General features: G+C 39.1%; 1 protein-coding gene across 2 annotated transcripts in view; it reads left to right on the top strand.

The window, feature by feature from the left end:
* LOC132160509 (P protein-like) overlaps positions 1-18,384 on the top strand; it is an 85,180-nt gene that overhangs the window by 46,762 nt on the left and 20,034 nt on the right. For both annotated transcript variants that reach the window (XM_059570179.1, XM_059570178.1), the window contains 4 exons: positions 834-942; positions 9,195-9,322; positions 10,500-10,559; positions 12,247-12,351. In XM_059570179.1, the coding sequence (XP_059426162.1) occupies positions 834-942; positions 9,195-9,322; positions 10,500-10,559; positions 12,247-12,351 (402 nt within the window). The remainder of the gene's footprint in view (positions 1-833; positions 943-9,194; positions 9,323-10,499; positions 10,560-12,246; positions 12,352-18,384) is intronic.

Below are 18,384 nucleotides of genomic sequence, written 5' to 3'. Positions count from 1 at the left end.
CTTGCAATATGAGTTGGAATGCGCAAGTTTTGGTCGAATTTGATGTTTTCACAAAAATGAGTTCATTAAGCCCTCGTCTGATCCCAATGCTCCAATAGTAATGTAACATCTAAAATGATCTTTATTTGGACATTTTCTGAGAGGACTACCTTGATCGCTTCCCGTGCTGACTCTCATCTGAAGTGTGTGCTTCTGGCAGTGCGAAATCCCGATAAATATACACATATTCACAGAATTACAGTAGGCCTATTTGAGGATTCACACAAACATAATCAATTATGTCTTAAGTGAACGTTTGGGGAACTGTTGGGGAAAAACATTGGAACGTTATGTGTGGGTATGTACTGTAGTTTACAGTTGCCCTGACTGAAACCCGACGGTACGCCACTATGAGTCATTTTGCCACAGGTCACATTTGATGGTTTTATTCACTTGGAAGCCAATAATACTCTACCAAAACACATTTGTGTTAGGCATTACTTTAGCCTTTGTGTTGCATCCATATGTAATGTACTGTGGGTTATGTTTTTGTTAAATACTATTTATTGGAGTTTAATTCGATGCATTACCTTATCTGACGTCAATAACAATAGATATGTTTTTTCTCTCTTGTAAATGTTAACCTATAAAGATAACCAAAAATATATATGATTAGCATTGTAATATTTGCAGTTTTGCTTTTTTATTTTTTCACTGCTATAAGTGAACGTGTCAGGAATAGACTTGTGGATTGCAACTCAACAGCTGAGAAGCACTGTTTATAGAGCATAATAGGTATTTGACACGTTTATATCTCTCCTGTATCTAAACATGTTTTTCATGGTCTTTCACAGCACAGAATAACTGACAAAATCCTTCTGGTCAAGTGTCTGACTGTCCTTGGGGTGGTCATCTTTATGTTTTTCCTGAACTCCTTTGTCCCTGCCATACATCTGGAACTGGGTAAGCGAGAGACAAACAAGGACACAAATGTTCAGGATTCATCCGTTTCTATTGCTGAACTGGCCCTCCTGTTTACATGCCTCCCTCTATAATTATGAGGGCTTGTTTCCTCTTTGTTTGAGCAGAGGAAATGGAATCACAAGAATATCTAGCTATTTTTGAAATTATACAAAATTTGCCAATTCCTGTACCATGGAGCAAACATTTAATTTTAGATACATTATATTATGGTTCATAGAATAAAATTAGAGAAACAAATGTTACTAGGCTAACCCCTTTCTCCTGTGATCTACAACCCGAATTCCGTAAAAGTTGGGACGTTTTTTAAATTTTAATAAAATGAAAACTAAAAGACTTTCAAATCACATGAGCCAATATTTTATTCACAATAGAACATAGATAACATAGCAAATGTTTAAACTGAGAAAGTTTACAATTTTATGCACAAAATGAGCTCATTTCAATTTTGATTTCTGCTACAGGTCTCAAAATAGTTGGGACGGGGCATGTTTACCATGGTGTAGCATCTCCTTTTCTTTTCAAAACAGTTTGAAGACGTCTGGGCATTGAGGCTATGAGTTGCTGGAGTTTTGCTGTTGGAATTTGGTCCCATTCTTGCCTTATATAGATTTCCAGCTGCTGAAGAGTTCGTGGTCGTCTTTGACGTATTTTTCGTTTAATGATGCGCCAAATGTTCTCTATAGGTGAAAGATCTGGACTGCAGGCAGGTCTGGTTAGCACCCGGACTCTTCTACGACGAAGCCATGCTGTTGTTATAGCTGCAGTATGTGGTTTTGCATTGTCCTGCTGAAATAAACAAGGACTTCCCTGAAATAAACGTTGTTTGGAGGGAAGCATATGTTGCTCTAAAATCTTTATATACCTTTCAGCATTCACAGAGCCTTCCAAAACATGCAAGCTGCCCATACCGTATGCACTTATGCACCCCCATACCATCAGAGATGCTGGCTTTTGAACTGAACGCTGATAACATGCTGGAAGGTCTCCCTCCTCTTTAGCCCGGAGGACACGGCGTCCGTGATTTCCAACAAGAATGTCAAATTTGGACTCGTCTGACCATAAAACACTATTCCACTTTGAAATAGTCCATTTTAAATGAGCCTTGGCCCACAGGACACGACAGCGCTTCTGGACAATGTTCACATATGGCTTCCTTTTTGCATGATAGAGCTTTAGTTGGCATCTGCTGATGGCACGGCGGATTGTGTTTACCGACAGTGGTTTCTGAAAGTATTCCTGGGCCCATTTAGTAATGTCATTGACACAATCATGCCGATGAGTGATGCAGTGTTGTCTGAGAGCCCGAAGACCACGGGCATCCAATAAAGGTCTCCGGCCTTGTCCCTTACGCACAGAGATTTCTCCAGTTTCTCTGAATCTTTTGATGATGTTATGCACTGTAGATGATGAGATTTGCAAAGCCTTTGCAATTTGACGTTGAGGAACATTGTTTTTAAAGTTTTCCACAATTTTTTTACGCAGTCTTTCACAGATTAGAGAGCCTCTGCCCATCTTTACTTCTGAGAGACTCTGCTTCTCTAAGACAAAGCTTTTATAGCTAATCATGTTACAGACCTGATATCAATTAACTTAATTAATCACTAGATGTTCTCCCAGCTGAATCTTTTCAAAACTGCTTGCTTTTTTAGCCATTTGTTGCCCCCGTGCCAACTTTTTTGAGACCTGTAGCAGGCATTAAATTTTAAATGAGCTAATTAAGTGGATAAAAGTGTAAAATTTCTCAGTTTAAACATTTGCTACGTTATCTATGTTCTATTGTGAATAAAATATTGGCTCATGTGATTTGAAATTCCTTTAGTTTTCATTTTATTAAAATTTAAAAAACGTCCCAACTTTTCCGGAATTCGGGTTGTAATTGGTGTGTGTATGAATCCGTCAATGTGTTGATGTCATAATTGTTTGCAGCTGGGCTTTAAATGCAGAAAGAGACACAAACGCAAAACCATAACAATGAGATTAAATAAGACCACCCAGCTTTTCATTTTGCTCTAGCTTTGTTGGACTGGTTTATGGACGTGTTTATTGTACGGTGAATGAGATGTCAATTATAGATGGAAATGAGATCGAGAACTTCACCAAACACTATTAAGTGTGAATGAGTTGGTCAATCAGAGAATGCAAGCCTCGCAGCTTGCTGAAGTTGTTGTATTGTTTGGGTCTGATTGTGTATTGATAATCAATTCTTATTTGTGGACAGTTTGATCTTGTGGAAAGATGACACATGAATATTATTTTCTAAATTATCATTTCTCATCTCTTCATACATTCAAAATCATGTTTTTTTTTTTTGCCTTCCACAGCTGTGTACTTAATTAATTGGCAATGATCTAAAAAATAATCACTGTACATTACCATAAAAAAAAAAAAAAAAAAAAAGTTTGGTTCTGCTTTCAAATTCCTCATTCTGATCAAAACCCGGGTCGTCCAGCATGGCCTGCAAATGACTGTCATTAGACTTTCATTAGGTTGACACATCACCACTCAGTTTGACCTTTGATATTGATTATTTAATCATGGGCAAGGATACAGTGCGCCTGCTGGAGGGTAATGAAGCATGCAGGATGCACTGCACTCCTCATGTCTTTCCAACGAAAAGCACATTCATGACAATTAAGTGATTCTTAAGCCCCAAGGCCACCCATTTCCCAGAAAAATTATGTAATTACAGTTTGATTCTGCTATAATTGACTGGTGAACATTTAACACATTCTGTGAACAATATGAGCAGTAACCGTGCATCCTAGAGTTTTCTTGATTTTTTAGATCACTGAAAAGCTGTTAAGAGATTAAAAAAATTCTATGAAAGGTCATTTCTTTAAGTCCATCAAAACATTTCACGTGTAGGTCGTAATGGATTTTCAAGGAAATATCAATCATTTTCTCAGTGTGAGACTTTACTCTTGAAAGTAAAGATATTTTCCTGCTCAAAAAATCCAAAGAGGTTGATAGAAAACAACAAGCAAAATTTGACATTTGACTTAAGAAACTTGCAGTACTTATTTTCTTATGTAGTTAAAAATCTGCATTTCTGCTTAAAGTTTCTAATTGATTTGCTAGTTTTCCCAATATATACCGACACCTAGTGGCATGGATACAGATAGAATAAAGCATGAACAAAAATGTTCATTACGCATTATAAAAATACCCAATTCATATAGTAAGCCATGACTAATTTATTCCATAAGCAAAGGTTTGATAACAAGAAAAGTATCTGGTCATGTGATCTCAACATTTCAACCACCATGAGGCGATGCTCCGTGTGAATTAAGCAGCTTTATTATCTTTATTATTATGGATACGTTTTTATGAGTCTATTTCATGTGAATGTTTGTTTTAAACCATTTTCTTTTAAATATGCGCTATGAAACTTTGGCCTCTTCTCTGTTTGAAAATGTAAAATAGCAAAATTATTTCTTTACATGGGTTATGCTTTGGCACTGCTCCTCTGCAGAAGGATAAATCTGATGGTTTGAGGAATACATGTTGATTTGTTCATTTTGAATCTCTCCTGTAGTGCAACTTTAAAGCAATATTAATTTATTTAGGGGTAAAACTTTTAAACAAGGAAACGGTCACATTTAAGATCTGGACCACATGCATATTAAATATTGCTAATGTAATTCATCTCTTAATATGGTCATTTATTTATGAATAAATAAGTTAAAATCCAGACATAATTTATCTCCTGGGTAGCACCAGGCAGCACAAAAGCTGTACCACCAAATAATGAACGAGGAAAAAGAGGAAGATTAATCAGAGTAAAACATCCTGAGAGAGACAGAGTTCTTTATAAATAAGGTGCTTGTGGAAACACATTTGCTTTAAAATGAAGAACATGATGCGGTGGTGTTTGTGTCTCACTCTACGGGCTAGAATGCCTGCGTTGTTTTGGGTATGATGAATGAGCCTCCCAGGCTTCTCAGCAAACTTCTTTTAATTGCAGAGCCTTCTTTCTCTCTGTCTCTCTCATTTTTCTGCTCTGTTTGTGCTGCGCACTGCTAAAGGCCCCCAACTCCTCCTCCGTCTTCCGTTGGATGCCGTAGGGGAACATTGAAGCAGAAAGAAAATCAAAAGTTACTTTTTTTGGACTAGTGTTGTGACAAAACCGTCCCAGTGCCAGTGTGGAAGAAGTCTGGGATTCATTTCACACCATGCATGAACTACAATGCTAGAGTTTATATGTGTGTGTGTGTGTGTGTTTGTTTCTTTGTGCCATCCAAATCAGTGAATATGCTTCACTTTTTGAGAAAAGATGCACAATATGTGTACATATATGTTTTGTTGTATAAAGTATGTAAAGTTTTGTTGCACCCTAAAGCCCATTTAATATCTCAAAAAAACATGCTTATAATTTAAGTATCAGACTGATACTTCTTGACTTCTAATCTTAAAAGGGGAAAAAAAATTATAATCACAGTTTTAAAGAGATTAAAGCTTCATTAATTTATTTCTTCTGGGTTTTCTTTAGATATTTGGATATTCAAAGACTCTGAAGGGAAAACAGGAGCTTAATTTTGGTATTACTTTATAATGTTTTAAAATACTGTATGTTTACATATGCATCTTTAGGGTACAAACCAAACAAGAGGGGCATAACAGATATTTGAACTTCATCAATTAATATTAGTGAGTCACACTTTCATTTCTACTATTCAGTTTTAGCTTCCATCAATAAATTTCCATCAACTCCTTCCTGATTTGCAAAAATCCACTTTTTTTAATTAATAGACTTGATCCTGTTACATAATATTGTCTTCCATCATTCAGCTATTCTGAACACCAATATCTTTACCACATTTAAACCATCTTTACATTAATATATTCTCTTCCACAATTACAATACATCTGTGTCCTCTGTGTGTCTGCAGCTGATTCTTTCTCTGCCTACTTCTGTTCTTTCTCCTCCTGTCTTTGGCTCTTCTTGTTTTTGTCCTTCTCATTCCTTATTAAATGATTTCCCACAGGCAATCTCTAGCACTCACCTGTTTAATCAAATTTCGCTAGAATTGGAAGCATACTGTTGCCTCCTTGGCTATGATTTATAGTGTATCCGTTTGTTGCAGCATTTACTGACCAGCGCTGGTTATAGTCCCAAAAGTATGTGTGCCATGCATTTGTTGTGTTTTGTGCTAAATTTGGGAAGCTTGAATAGGAAAGTGTTTGACCATTGTCCAGCTTATTTGAATGGAGGCACTTCAATCACTGGCATCGCTGGCTGAAGTCCAAAGCCCCTGATGGTTAACAGGAAATAGTCTGGTGGAAATGGGGTCTTTAGATAATTGCTCAGTAATTTGTTATCCTGCTTTGAGTGGGTTGGATTTTTGACACTTGTGAATATTTCTGCTGTCAAAATAATAGTGAAAAGGTTGAGCCTTTCATGATTGTGCAGTTTGATAATGAAAATAAAAAAGAAAGGACTCACAATTATCCTTTCTGGCTTAAATTCACAGAGCCCTGGGACAAAATGTTTATGGAAGACCCCACTTTTCTGGGCCCAAGTGCTGATTTTGGCAAATGTTTTTACAAGCTGGCGATCCAAAACAGTTGTTTATCTAGAACTTTTTTGTTGGTATTTTCATGTTGGCACATACTTTTTGCTAACGTTTGCTACAGTAAACGCATCACTTAAGAAAACTTGGGCACAACCCTATTCTAGCTGATCTGGTGCATTTAATATAAATTTTAGCCTCATTGAGGAACTCAATGCGAGGGCTAATTAAATGATTGATGGTTATTCAGATCTAAGCAATTGCACATGTTACTATAAACTTGGGATTTCACATTTTTCATTCCCTCAAACTCATTCTTTCCTCACTTTCTCTCTTTCTGCAACTTGTGTGGATGTATGAATGTGTGTGTGTGTTCATGTGCTAGATTAGTTTATATGTCTTTGATTTATCCAATAAAGCCTTATTTGTTTATATTGAAAAGAGAAGTATCTAGTGTTTTCGACGATCTTGTTACTCATTAATAGTGTTTTCACTATATTTTGGATTTTAATATACAGTCCAGAGTTGATGTTATATGGCTCGTTCAATGAATTGCTGGCCTATTCAGTGATCAGCAATGAAACAGTGATTCTGCCCAAATTTTCTTTAAAATCAAAAATAATTCCCTTTGAGCTAAATTGACCTGTTTCCCTTACAGTAGCTGGTGCTGTTGTAATGCTTAAAAACAACAATTAATTTTAAATAACCCAATAAATTAACTAAATCATTCTTACTTATTTAGGATTTAAGACAAGTCTGGAGCTATCCTAACTTTAGGAAGTTATTAACAAAGTATAATTTTTGGGAATACAACATATTCTTAATCCACTACCTGCACTTATCTACATTTCTAAGTCTGATTTTACTCCTTGTAAATGTTTCTCCCATGGTGTAAGAATACATTAAGTGAGCTAATGGCATCTATTTGTTGTAACATTTGCAGGCAGTCATTTATGTCTTTTGTTTTTTTGAGATTGCCAACGTCAGTTGCATGTAATACGCAGGTCCAGAATAAAGCCTGTTTGTCTGTGGCTATTATAGTAAAGGTCAAAGGCCGAGATGTGACAAATTAGCTGTGCACGGTCTTGATGTCTAAATGGCACACTCATTATGATGGACTTCTACCACCGCATGTGATGGAGCAGTATAACGCTGGTCCGCTTCATGCTGTATTATCCGTCTCACTTTAGTGACTCGAACATTTTGTTCCTGACACGCTGCATATGTTTTTAATCCCAGAGGCTTCTGGGAAACAGTACATCACTTAATCAGCAGTAAAATGTCTGGCAATATTTCTTGACAGCATGCACAATATTCACACCAGCTAATGGCCTTTTATATTTGTTGATTAAAATAAACTGTGGTACAGATTGACTTTTATTTTGCTAATATTTATTGAACAGAGCACAGGGAATGCTCACATAAAATTGAAGATTCAGGCCTCATTTATTATATAACAACAACAAAAATGACATTAGAGACTTTAATTAAAATTTCTATCTCGAATAAATGCTGTTCTTTTTAGTTTTCTATTCATCAAATAATCTTGAAAAACAAAATTATTACCCTTTTTCCACAAACATATTAAGCAGCATAATTATTTTCAATATTTATAATAACTAGAAATGTTTCCTGAGCAGTAAATCCGCATATTAGAATGATTTCTGAAGGATCATGATTCATGAGACACTGAAGACTGAAGTAATGGCTGCTGAAAATTCAGCTTTTCCATCAAAAGAATAAACAACATAAAAAAAATATGGTAACACTTTAGAATAGGGAATAATTATTCACTATTATCTGCACTATTTCTCTCGATAAATTCTTAATTTGCTGCTTATTAATAGTTAGTAAGGTAGTGGTTATGTTTAGGTATTGGGTAAGATTAGGGATGTAGAATAAGGTCATGTAGAATAAGGCATTAATATGTTCTTAAGCACTAATAAATGGCTAAAATTCTAGTAATATGCTACTAATCAGCAACTAGTTAATCCTAAAATAAAGTGTTACCAAAAATATATTTGAAAACATCTTAAGATCATCAATAATATTTCACAATACTACTGTTTTTACTTTGTTTTTGATCAAATAAATGCAGCCGTTGTGAGCATAAGAGACTTCTCAAACATACAAAAGCATACAGAATTAATTACTATGATCTCCTGTCTCAGGGAAACTGGCACTTTTATGTTCTGTTATCTCTGTTGTAGTTGCGATTCCCATCATTTATTTAGAATGAGGTTCTTAGATCAGTGTCAGGCACATCACAGAAGCCTTTAATGAAGGCTTTCCAGTAACTGGCTTATTATTCTTATGCCCTGACAGCCCGTAGTCCATTGTGGTGATGCAGACTACCTGTGGTGTCAGTGTATCGATGTGCAGAGCGATTATGAGTCTGTTTGTGGGGCGGCTGGGGTGTGTTTCTAATTGAATGCCGCTGTTTGTTCTCTCTCCTGCTGAATGGTTTTTTGTGTGAGTGGAATGCCAGATTTAGGACCGCTGTGGTCGGCTGATGAGAAAGTGTTTATGGTCATGGGAAGGCAAGATAGATAGAGACATAACATATGATTGATGCATTGCATTAACCACCGGTCGGCTGTTTTCCAGGATTCCATTATCTTAAAACCTTTTCGTGCAACAACAGGAAATAAAATGTTTGTGTGAACCGTGTTCTCGGTTGTTTTCCAGTGATCTCCAGTGATGTACTGTTTTGATCCTCAGGTTGGATCGCTATCTTGGGGGCTCTGTGGTTACTGGTGCTGGCTGACATTCAGGACTTCGAAATCATACTTCACAGAGTGGAATGGGCCACCCTGTTGTTCTTCGCTGCTCTGTTTGTGCTTATGGAGGTATGCTAATGCTCAACAAACGCCCACATATCCCAAAGTTCTGTCATCTGTTACATCACAGTGATGGCTAGTCATTGTTTACCAAGATCAGTTTAGCTGGTCACTGGTCCATGTTGTGTTTTTGGATGCTGGTTTGGAGCCTGTCATACCTTAAATGTACCCCCTCATTTTCTTTTTTTTATGCAACCAAAAAATGTAATAATAAAAATTTTATAAAATTTTATTTCCCCTAAAATATGATCTTAAAAAATTATATTATCTTATTATATTATATTAGACTTGTATTAACCCTAAATTAATTTTCACAATTATTGTATGAAAATGTGTTCTAGTTTTTATTTTTTATTAAATCTATTACACACACACACACACACACACACACACACACACACACACACACACACACACACACACACACACACACACACACACACACACACACACTGTTGTGTCTGTTTTTATATTTATATACTCTTTTTTTTTTAAGTGTGAAAAAGAACGAAACTAAGTATTTAAAGTGCGTTGTCATGAAAGATATGTAATAGTATATTATTATGTATAGGCTTAATACATTTTTATTATGTCTATATCTATTTTTGTTATTTTCCCTGCCTAAATTGAATGTGTCTTTTTGTTATTTACAAACCCGAGGGAAAAAGTGCATTGTTATAGAGAACAAAATAATTTTAATATAAAATACTGTATAAGTGCATTGTCATGAAAGATAAAATATTTATAGTGTATATAGTAGTGCATTGTTCTGTTTATTTTTATCTATCACATTCATAAATAAAGAAGGAGAAAGAGGTTGACTTAGAGATTGGGAGTCTAAGTAAGGAGAAAGTGAGCATGTCAGCAGCAGAAATGCTAGGTTTGCTGTTTGTGTTGGTTTAATCCTTTGTTTTGTAAGGAGGACAGTATTCACACGGGGAAGCCCACCCCTTGGTGCCAGTGGGGAGCTTATCGCTGCTCCAAGATAAACTGTTTGCCCTCTATAAGCTTTAACATTCACAATCACTCATACCAGTGTGCACCGAAAGCGGCGAGACAAAAATAGATGAATACTGATATTCCACTTCCATTGTTTAAAAGATGGAAAATCAGAGCTGTCAGGTTAAATGTCTGTTGTTTTGGTTTCTGGTCTATGACTTGATTTTCTCTGTGGTGTGTTTTTAAGGCCTTAGCACATCTGCAGCTCATCGACTACATCGGGGAGCAGACAGCAGTGTTGATAAAAGTGAGTATTTGCTCCAGAAGTAGTCTTTGGGGGGGATTTCACTAGGAATTTATATTTGCATGGGCTGTCTGTGTTGCTTTGCTGCTCAACTCACTAAAGGTGTTATGCAATCAGCAGAAAATCTATCCCAAAAGGTGGTGTTAAATATTGGGTGATACGATCACAAGTGGGAAGGCGACACATGCTGTTTACACCTTGATGTAACATCTTTCAGATGTGTCTCCTGTGACCACTTGTGATCGGATTTTGAGGAAAAAGTCTGTTTCTGCCTCAGAGTAAAAACAGATTATAAAAATAAAAATAAGAAGATAATCATCGTAAGTCACATTGTAAGATATGACATTTTTAAACGCCAAAATCTAAAGTTACAATTATAGGAAACAAACCAGCATTTGCTAAATAATAGGTCATTGTGAGACATAAGGTTAATTTCTGAGAGTTAAAATCAAATTTTTAGATATAAAGTTGCAGTTCCCTTTGTATTTAGATTGACTGTTGTCCGAGTTCTGTGCTGCAGCTTAGTCTAAAATGAAGTGCCAACAATTGGTTTCTGAAAAATCCCATTCATTTAAGGATTGATTTTTAACTAACAGGTACTTACAGTGTGAGCTACAGTACAAAGTTGTTAATTGATAGTACATGTCCATCTGCCTGCATTACATTTTAAATAATCATTTTAACAGCAGATGAGAAACTAAATTATCCAATGATTCAGCAATGACATCTCCACCAGTAAGAGAATGGCAAGCAAATTGCGAAAAAGGAATTCTTTATCGATTTCCTGATTTGTCTGCCCACATCCCATGAAGCATCTCAAATGAAGTACACTGTTAAAAATAAAAGTTATAGAATATTTTTATAATCAGAAGAACCTTTTCTTTTTTTTTTAGTACTGTATTTGTCTATATATGCATATTTTGAAGTAAACAAAATATGTAGTTTTGTTTGTCTTTCACAGTTCTTCATCGGGCTGTGGGAATTTTTGCTTCAGATGAAAGTTTGTTATGTGATTAACCTCGTTGCTGGTTGATTTGGTTCATGGTTTATAACTCTTGAACAAAGACTTAAAAAAATCTATTATCTTATTATTATCTTTGATCCAGTAGTAGGTCTATGGTGACCATAAATACAGAGATTTTCATAGACCTGGAAGTGTCCAGCTCTTCCTGGCTGGCGATCACACTCTAAAAGACCCATCAGCTTGGGTTTGGTGTGCAAGCCTTTTACAATCACAGTAATTATTCATGACAGGTCTGATGCATTCAATCCAATCAGCAGCACCAGGACCCCCAAAATCTAACCATGTAGATGAACAACCAGAGAGAGAAATAGTGGGGAAACGACTGAAATATTTTTTTCCCCTAATAAACAGCATTCCTACATGCTAATAAAAAGGCTACGGTGCGTTTTCACATACGTTATAGCTGTAATGACAACAGGCATGTGGTGAGAGTGTGTTTTTACGTCAGTTTGTGTACATGTGTGGTGTTTCGGTTTATGAAAGCAACAGTGTGAAATAATGAATCCAATGTGACTGTATCATGAACACATTGTCTGCAAAGCCCTCCCACCTTTGTGTTGGCATCTACGTGCCTTTATGAGACGGACAGAGAGAGAGGGTTTGTGTGTGTGTGTGTGTATGTGTGTGTGTTTGGTTGTGACTTTTTATTGTTATCTTCTCTTCCAGGCAGTGCCAGAGGATGAGCGGTTGGCCATCGCCATCATTTTGGTCATGTGGGTCTCAGCACTGGCCTCCTCTCTTATAGACAACATTCCCTTCACTGCCACTATGGTAAGGAACTCACTTACTCCTTCAAGAATTTGCACGCAAACACAAATATATGGTAAAGAAGAGGAAAAAATAGCTCTAAATCACACTCTAGTTTGTCTCTAGTTTATCTTTCTTACACAGACCTTTTATTAGTACTTGGCCTTTTTTGTGAAATATTGCAATTTAATATACATTAAAATATAATTTATTAAGCTAATTTATTAATTTAAATTGCATTATTTTTGTAATAATAAATATAGTGTACAGTAAACATAGTATCATCAAGTATATAGTATGAGATGCTGAAACCGCTAAAGTCTTTTATAAAATAGTTCTGTGGATAAGAAGTTAAGTCACCTGATCTTTATCACAAAATAAGACAGGTGATCTGGCCTCATGTGAACCAGGCGGATCTCGGATGAACCTGAAGCTATTAATGTAATGACAATGACTGAAGTCCCTTACCTAAGTTAAAGGATTGCCATATCTTGCCTAGAGACCCTGAACCACTGCCTTCTTTCAATTTAATCCCTGTGAACAAAGTAAAACGTGAAATGTCCCAGCACTCTTTAAACATTGTTTATCCAAAGTAGAACACTGGAGCTGTTTTATGATTATAAATTAATTGCTTTTTAAAATACTTTTAGTATTGCATGTCACACTGCAGAACACTGCTGTCACTGCTTACCATGTTACCTACTGCCCACATTCTGTTGACAAATAGGTGAAAATAGTGCATCTTATCTTCTATAGTCAGCTGAAATGTGTGAGCAACAGTAGTGAGTGATGATGTTCTATCAGAGCAGCGCATGGATCATGTGCATCATGAAGGAACACGTGCTGTGAGCTGATATGATGAACATGGCACCAAACAGACAGAGCTGTGCACCGATCGCGCACTGCCAAATGAGCAGAAGGGAAGAATCCAGGGCAGATGAAGAGACAAGTCACTTAGCATTTCAAAAGCCTTTTCATTTCCTTCTTCTCCAGCGTTTTCCACACGTTTCATTTGATCTGTCTATGTTGACCTCTTTCCTTACTAGCTTTCACTTACTTTCTCGACTTGTGTGTTGTAGGTATGAACAGAACTACATTAGTTGTTAGGTTGAGCAACTAGTTGAGCAAAGTTGTGTTGTGAACAACTAGCTGAATACTAGTCTAGTATAATTAGCTTGTCAAACTGACCACTATATTATATATATTAGAGTATATTTCTTAGGACGCGTGTACATAAAGTCGATTGTTGGATGACTAGTTAGCCACTGGGACCTGCAACTCTGTCATATTCAGTGTTATTCTTGCTTGTTGTCTGTCTCTTTCACTCGCTCTGTCAAAAAATAAGAGATAAACAGAGTGAAATGTACTTGAGCTCAGCATACACCTGTGGTGGAAATGGATCACTTTGATTTTGCAGACCCCATCACTGTATAAATACAGAAAAGACTTCTCAGCAGTGCCCTCTAATAATTTGAAGCTGGACTAAAAAGACCATGCAGTTAAACACACACTTCATTTCTGTATAGCACAGAATGTTCCTGTTTTTGACTCCACTATCAACAAAAATCAGCATGTGTTCGGCTATTTTTATCCACGCTCTTGAAAAGTGGTCTGAATGCTGGTATGGTGGTGTCCTCATGGGCCCACATAACTAACTTAACCCTCAAGCCTCATTTGGTAAACAAGCTTCATTAGAAAGACCATTTAACTAACCAAAATATTCCGCCATGGAAATTCATAATGGTTCAAGCATCAAGTTCCCTTTCAATACTTCACTCGTACTGGGAAAAACTCTTTTTTTTTTCTCCTGAACTGAAGCCTTATTCAATCACGCAGTGAAACTGCACGGCCATTGGTTCGTGCAGTGTTATTAAAACAAACCAATGGCTCGGCAGTGGTGCTGCACAAACCTATGGCAGCGAAGCCCGCCAAAGCCAGCCAAAATGGGCGGAGAATCTGGCTATATATTGGCCGCTTCGCCACAGGAATTCAGATTTCTTCTCCTTCAGCGACGACGTCACATCGCTTCGCTGATCTCCACTGAACTGCTTGCCGTTGACAAGCCCTCCAGTTTTCTTTCTCCCGCGAGCCGGCAAGGAAGAAAAGGCAGGGCAGAGGATTAAAGCAACAGGATGAAAGCGAGCTCACGCCGGCTCAGCCCCCGCGTGCCTTGTTTTCTCCACCCAGAGGGGATTCCGTAGTCCTCTTTATTCTGCCAGACCAATGTCCCTCTGCTGCCGCGAGTGATCTGGTCTTGTTTGGAGGGACTGAGGAAGAACTGCTAGAGGACAGCATGTCTCTAGCTGCTTCAGATGCTGAGGAGCTGTCGGGCTCGCCGGACCCCTGCCTCCTCGATGTTATCTGAACCCAGCCGCCCGAAACTCGGGATAGATGCCGAGCTTATCCGCGTTCTCTCCAGGGCAGTGGATGAGCAGGGTCTGGAATGGTCTCCTCCAGAGGAACCATCCCGTAGCCGTCTGGATGAATGGTTTCTGCCGGGGCGCCAGCAAGCCCCTCATCAGTGAACCGCCCCGTTCTTCCCGGAGGTCCACGACAAGCTTACAAAATCGTGGCGCGCCCCCTACTTGGCGCGCTTGCGTACTTCATCTTCATCTACCCTCACCTCGATTGACGGCGCTGAAGAGAGAGGATACGAGCGATTGAGAAGTGCAACAGACTTGGCATTGCGTGCTACCAAGAGCACTGCGCTCGATGGCTAACCTGGTAGTCCTGGAGCGCCCACTTGTGGCTTAACCTCACGGAGATCAACACAGAAGTCAGAGGCACAGAAGTCGTCCCAGGCGATGTGACACTTCCTGTCAAAACGCGCTTCATCTGCTGCTGCCAGTCGCCCCAGACAGGTGCCGACTCGTCAGCCCCCCAAGCAAGCGCCCGCTGCTACCACCGCTGCCCAGCCTGTGAAACCGAGCCTCGACACCATTCTCGCTCGGCCACCAGACGGTTTCAATTCCCTAAACGCATGGGACCCCGGCCCAAGGTAGTGCTGGACCCTGCGCCGCCGCCGTCATTCTGATCTACAGGAAAAAAAGATGAGGGGGCTAAGTCTCGCTGCGGCTGGACCACCCCCCAAACTGCCCCGTGTGTTTTGCTGTCCATCTCCAGGTGTCGACGAAGTTGCTTTTGCTGCAAACAATGGGCCCTTTTTAGCGCCCAGAAAGCAAAGCGCTGTTATAGTGCACAAAATAAAAAACACACTCCTTCACAAAAAGAGCAGTTTTCCTCACATAACACTCACGAGTGCTATGTCCCCCCGCGGCAGACAAACACTCGAGTTAAACCAACCTCTGTCCATCCGGGCCTCACAATGGCAAGCCATTCCCGGGGTATCAGATTGGGTCATGGGAATAATAAAACACGGCTATTCCCTTCAGTTCGCACGACGACCACCACGCTTTCGCGTGGTATGGTTTGCAGAAGGAAGGTGATCTCCACAGACGTGTCCAACAAAGGTTGGGGCGCGCTGTGCGAAGGGAAACCCGCTTTTGCCCGATGGTCGAAAGAGGAGAGCAGGCTTCACATCAACTGCCTCGAGATGATTGCAGTTCAACGAGCCTGTCAGAGATTCCTGTCAGACCTAAAGAGCCACCACGGGCTGGTCAGATCAGACAGCATGACAGTGGTCTCTTACATAAATCACCAAGGTGGGCTGTCATCGACTCTTCTCTTCAGACTAATGTCGCGACTGCTGGAATGGACCCAGAGCAACTTGGGGTCCCTGAGAGCAGTGCATCTACCAGGCAAACTGAACAAGGGCGCAGATATGCTGTCAAGAAGCGGAGTGTCCTCAGAAGAGTGGAGGCTCCACCCACAGACAGTTCAGAAGATATGGGACATCTTTGGCAAAGCGGAAATAGACCTCTTTGCCTCAAAAGACAACTCTCATAGCCCAACATATTTTTCCAAGATCGAGGACGCGTTGTCCCAAGACTGGCCCAACCGTCTTCTTTACGCTTTTCCTCCGGTTCCTCTGATTCCCCAAGTAAACAGGCCCAAGTAAATAGCCCCACTCTGGGAAAATTAGCACTGGATAGCCGACCTGTCACAGATGCTGACTGCCGCCCCATGGCCCGTTCCTCTGAGACAGGACCTCCTTTCTCAGGCGGACGGAACGATTTTTCAGGGTACTTTCTGTGTGAAGGTCACCTTTTTGTTCCTCATTTGCATGCTCTTGGCCATTCTTCGCCCAAGACTCAAACTCTGCTCGTATGCACTCGGTCCCTTTGGTACTGAGGTGATACGAACATGGGATGATCAGGCTAGGCCAGACGTAACCTCATTGAGCTTATTCTGCTCCTAGTTGCTATTGTCATATCTTGGTATCACAGATCAAGTATGATTGCGTTGGTCGTCACCCCCTTCTTAGCATTGTGTGATTGAACTTGGTTCCCATAAGCATCTTCGACGCAGTACGAGTGAAGTATTGAAAGGGAACGTACTCGGTTACTAACGTAACCTCGGTTCCCTGAAATACGGGAACAAGTACTGCGTCAGAACAAGTACTGGGCTTCGCTGCCATAGGTTCGTGCAGCACCACTGCCAAGCCATTGGTTTGTTTTAATAACACTGCACGAACCAATGGCCGTGCAGTTTCACTGCGTGATTGAATAAGGCTTCAGTTCAGGAGAAAAAAAAGGAGTTTTTTCCCATAAGCGTCTTCGACGCAGTACTCGTTCCCATATTTCAGGGAACCGAGGTTACGTTAGTAACCGAGTACGTTTCTGTGGTTAGACATTTGCTTTAAGTATTGACTTCATATCACACCATGCATAAAGCAATTCTAAATTGTGCTCACCATGTTTAGGTTCACATATCAGCCTCAGCGTGTTCAGTTTGAGTACCTTTTCAAACATGACACAATCACTGACATCCACATGAAGCATTAAACATCTGACCTAAAGATCAATACAGAAGCGGTTTACTTCTGTCCCTGGTCTCATCGGCAATGGTTTATGACATATACATGGCTGCAGACATGTCTCTGCTCTTCCTCACCATGTTTGTATCTCCTTTGTGTCCCTGGCCATTTGATGGGTGACTTGCCAAGGATTGTTCTGTAATTGCAATAAGTAAACTTGATCAGAGTGCTTGTGGGACTTAATGAAGGCAATCATTTAATTTGAACATTATTGACCATTCTTAACCTGTATTATTTAAGGTTCTGTCTTTGTGGTAAACCTTTAAGCAACAACTGATATTATATTTTTAGGAACACTAAGTGGTTATCCTGAAATAGATCTACAAGAATATCCCAAACGAACCACCTGGTGAGAACCAGAATCTGAAACTGACTGACAACAATGACATTTTAATCTAAATATCTGTTTTCCATTTTTTTTCTGTTCAAATAATTTAGAATGTAATTTATTCCTGTGAGGGCAAAGCTAAATTTTCAGCAGCCATTACCCCAGTATTCAGTATCATGTGACCCTTCAAAAAAATAATAATTTGCTGATTTGTTAATTGCATTAATTATAAAGTAATTTTATTTGTGATAAATATACTAATATTTAAGATTTCAGAGTTATGATTACAGAGACCATGTGTGATATCTGTAAAAATGTTTCCATGCCACCTGTGTCAAGTTAGGATCTTCCACACAGATTAAAAATGTGCTATTTGCGCTCCACTGCAAACATAAAACTGCTATTTTCTTGTCAGCACAAGTGTACGATTGCTTTGACTTCTGGTACCCTCCCATCCACGCTGGCGATGCCACAGCTGAATGAACCGGATGGCAAATGTAGTAGAAAATTTAATCACAGTTGTGCTGTGTAATTTATTCAAGTCGATTGCAGTTGAAGCTGATGTTAGCTGGGAGGCCAGCGTGTAGCGGACAAGTGGCTACACACAGAAATCTTCAAGGCAGAAGACATTTTCTGCAAATATGCAATCTTTAAATTACACTACACTGGTGGGAAGATCGAATGCTTATTTGCCTTGAGAAATGGATGCATGCATATCTGTTGTTGTCGCCACAGGGATGCATTCTCTGCTTTTCACCATTATATGCTCATGCTAAGTACTGATGGCTATAGC

Source organism: Carassius carassius, chromosome 17 (assembly GCF_963082965.1).
Source record: "Carassius carassius chromosome 17, fCarCar2.1, whole genome shotgun sequence".
Taxonomy (NCBI): domain Eukaryota; kingdom Metazoa; phylum Chordata; class Actinopteri; order Cypriniformes; family Cyprinidae; genus Carassius; species Carassius carassius.
The sequence above is the reverse complement of the archived record's forward strand: the minus strand, read 5'-3'. Positions and strand labels throughout refer to the sequence as shown.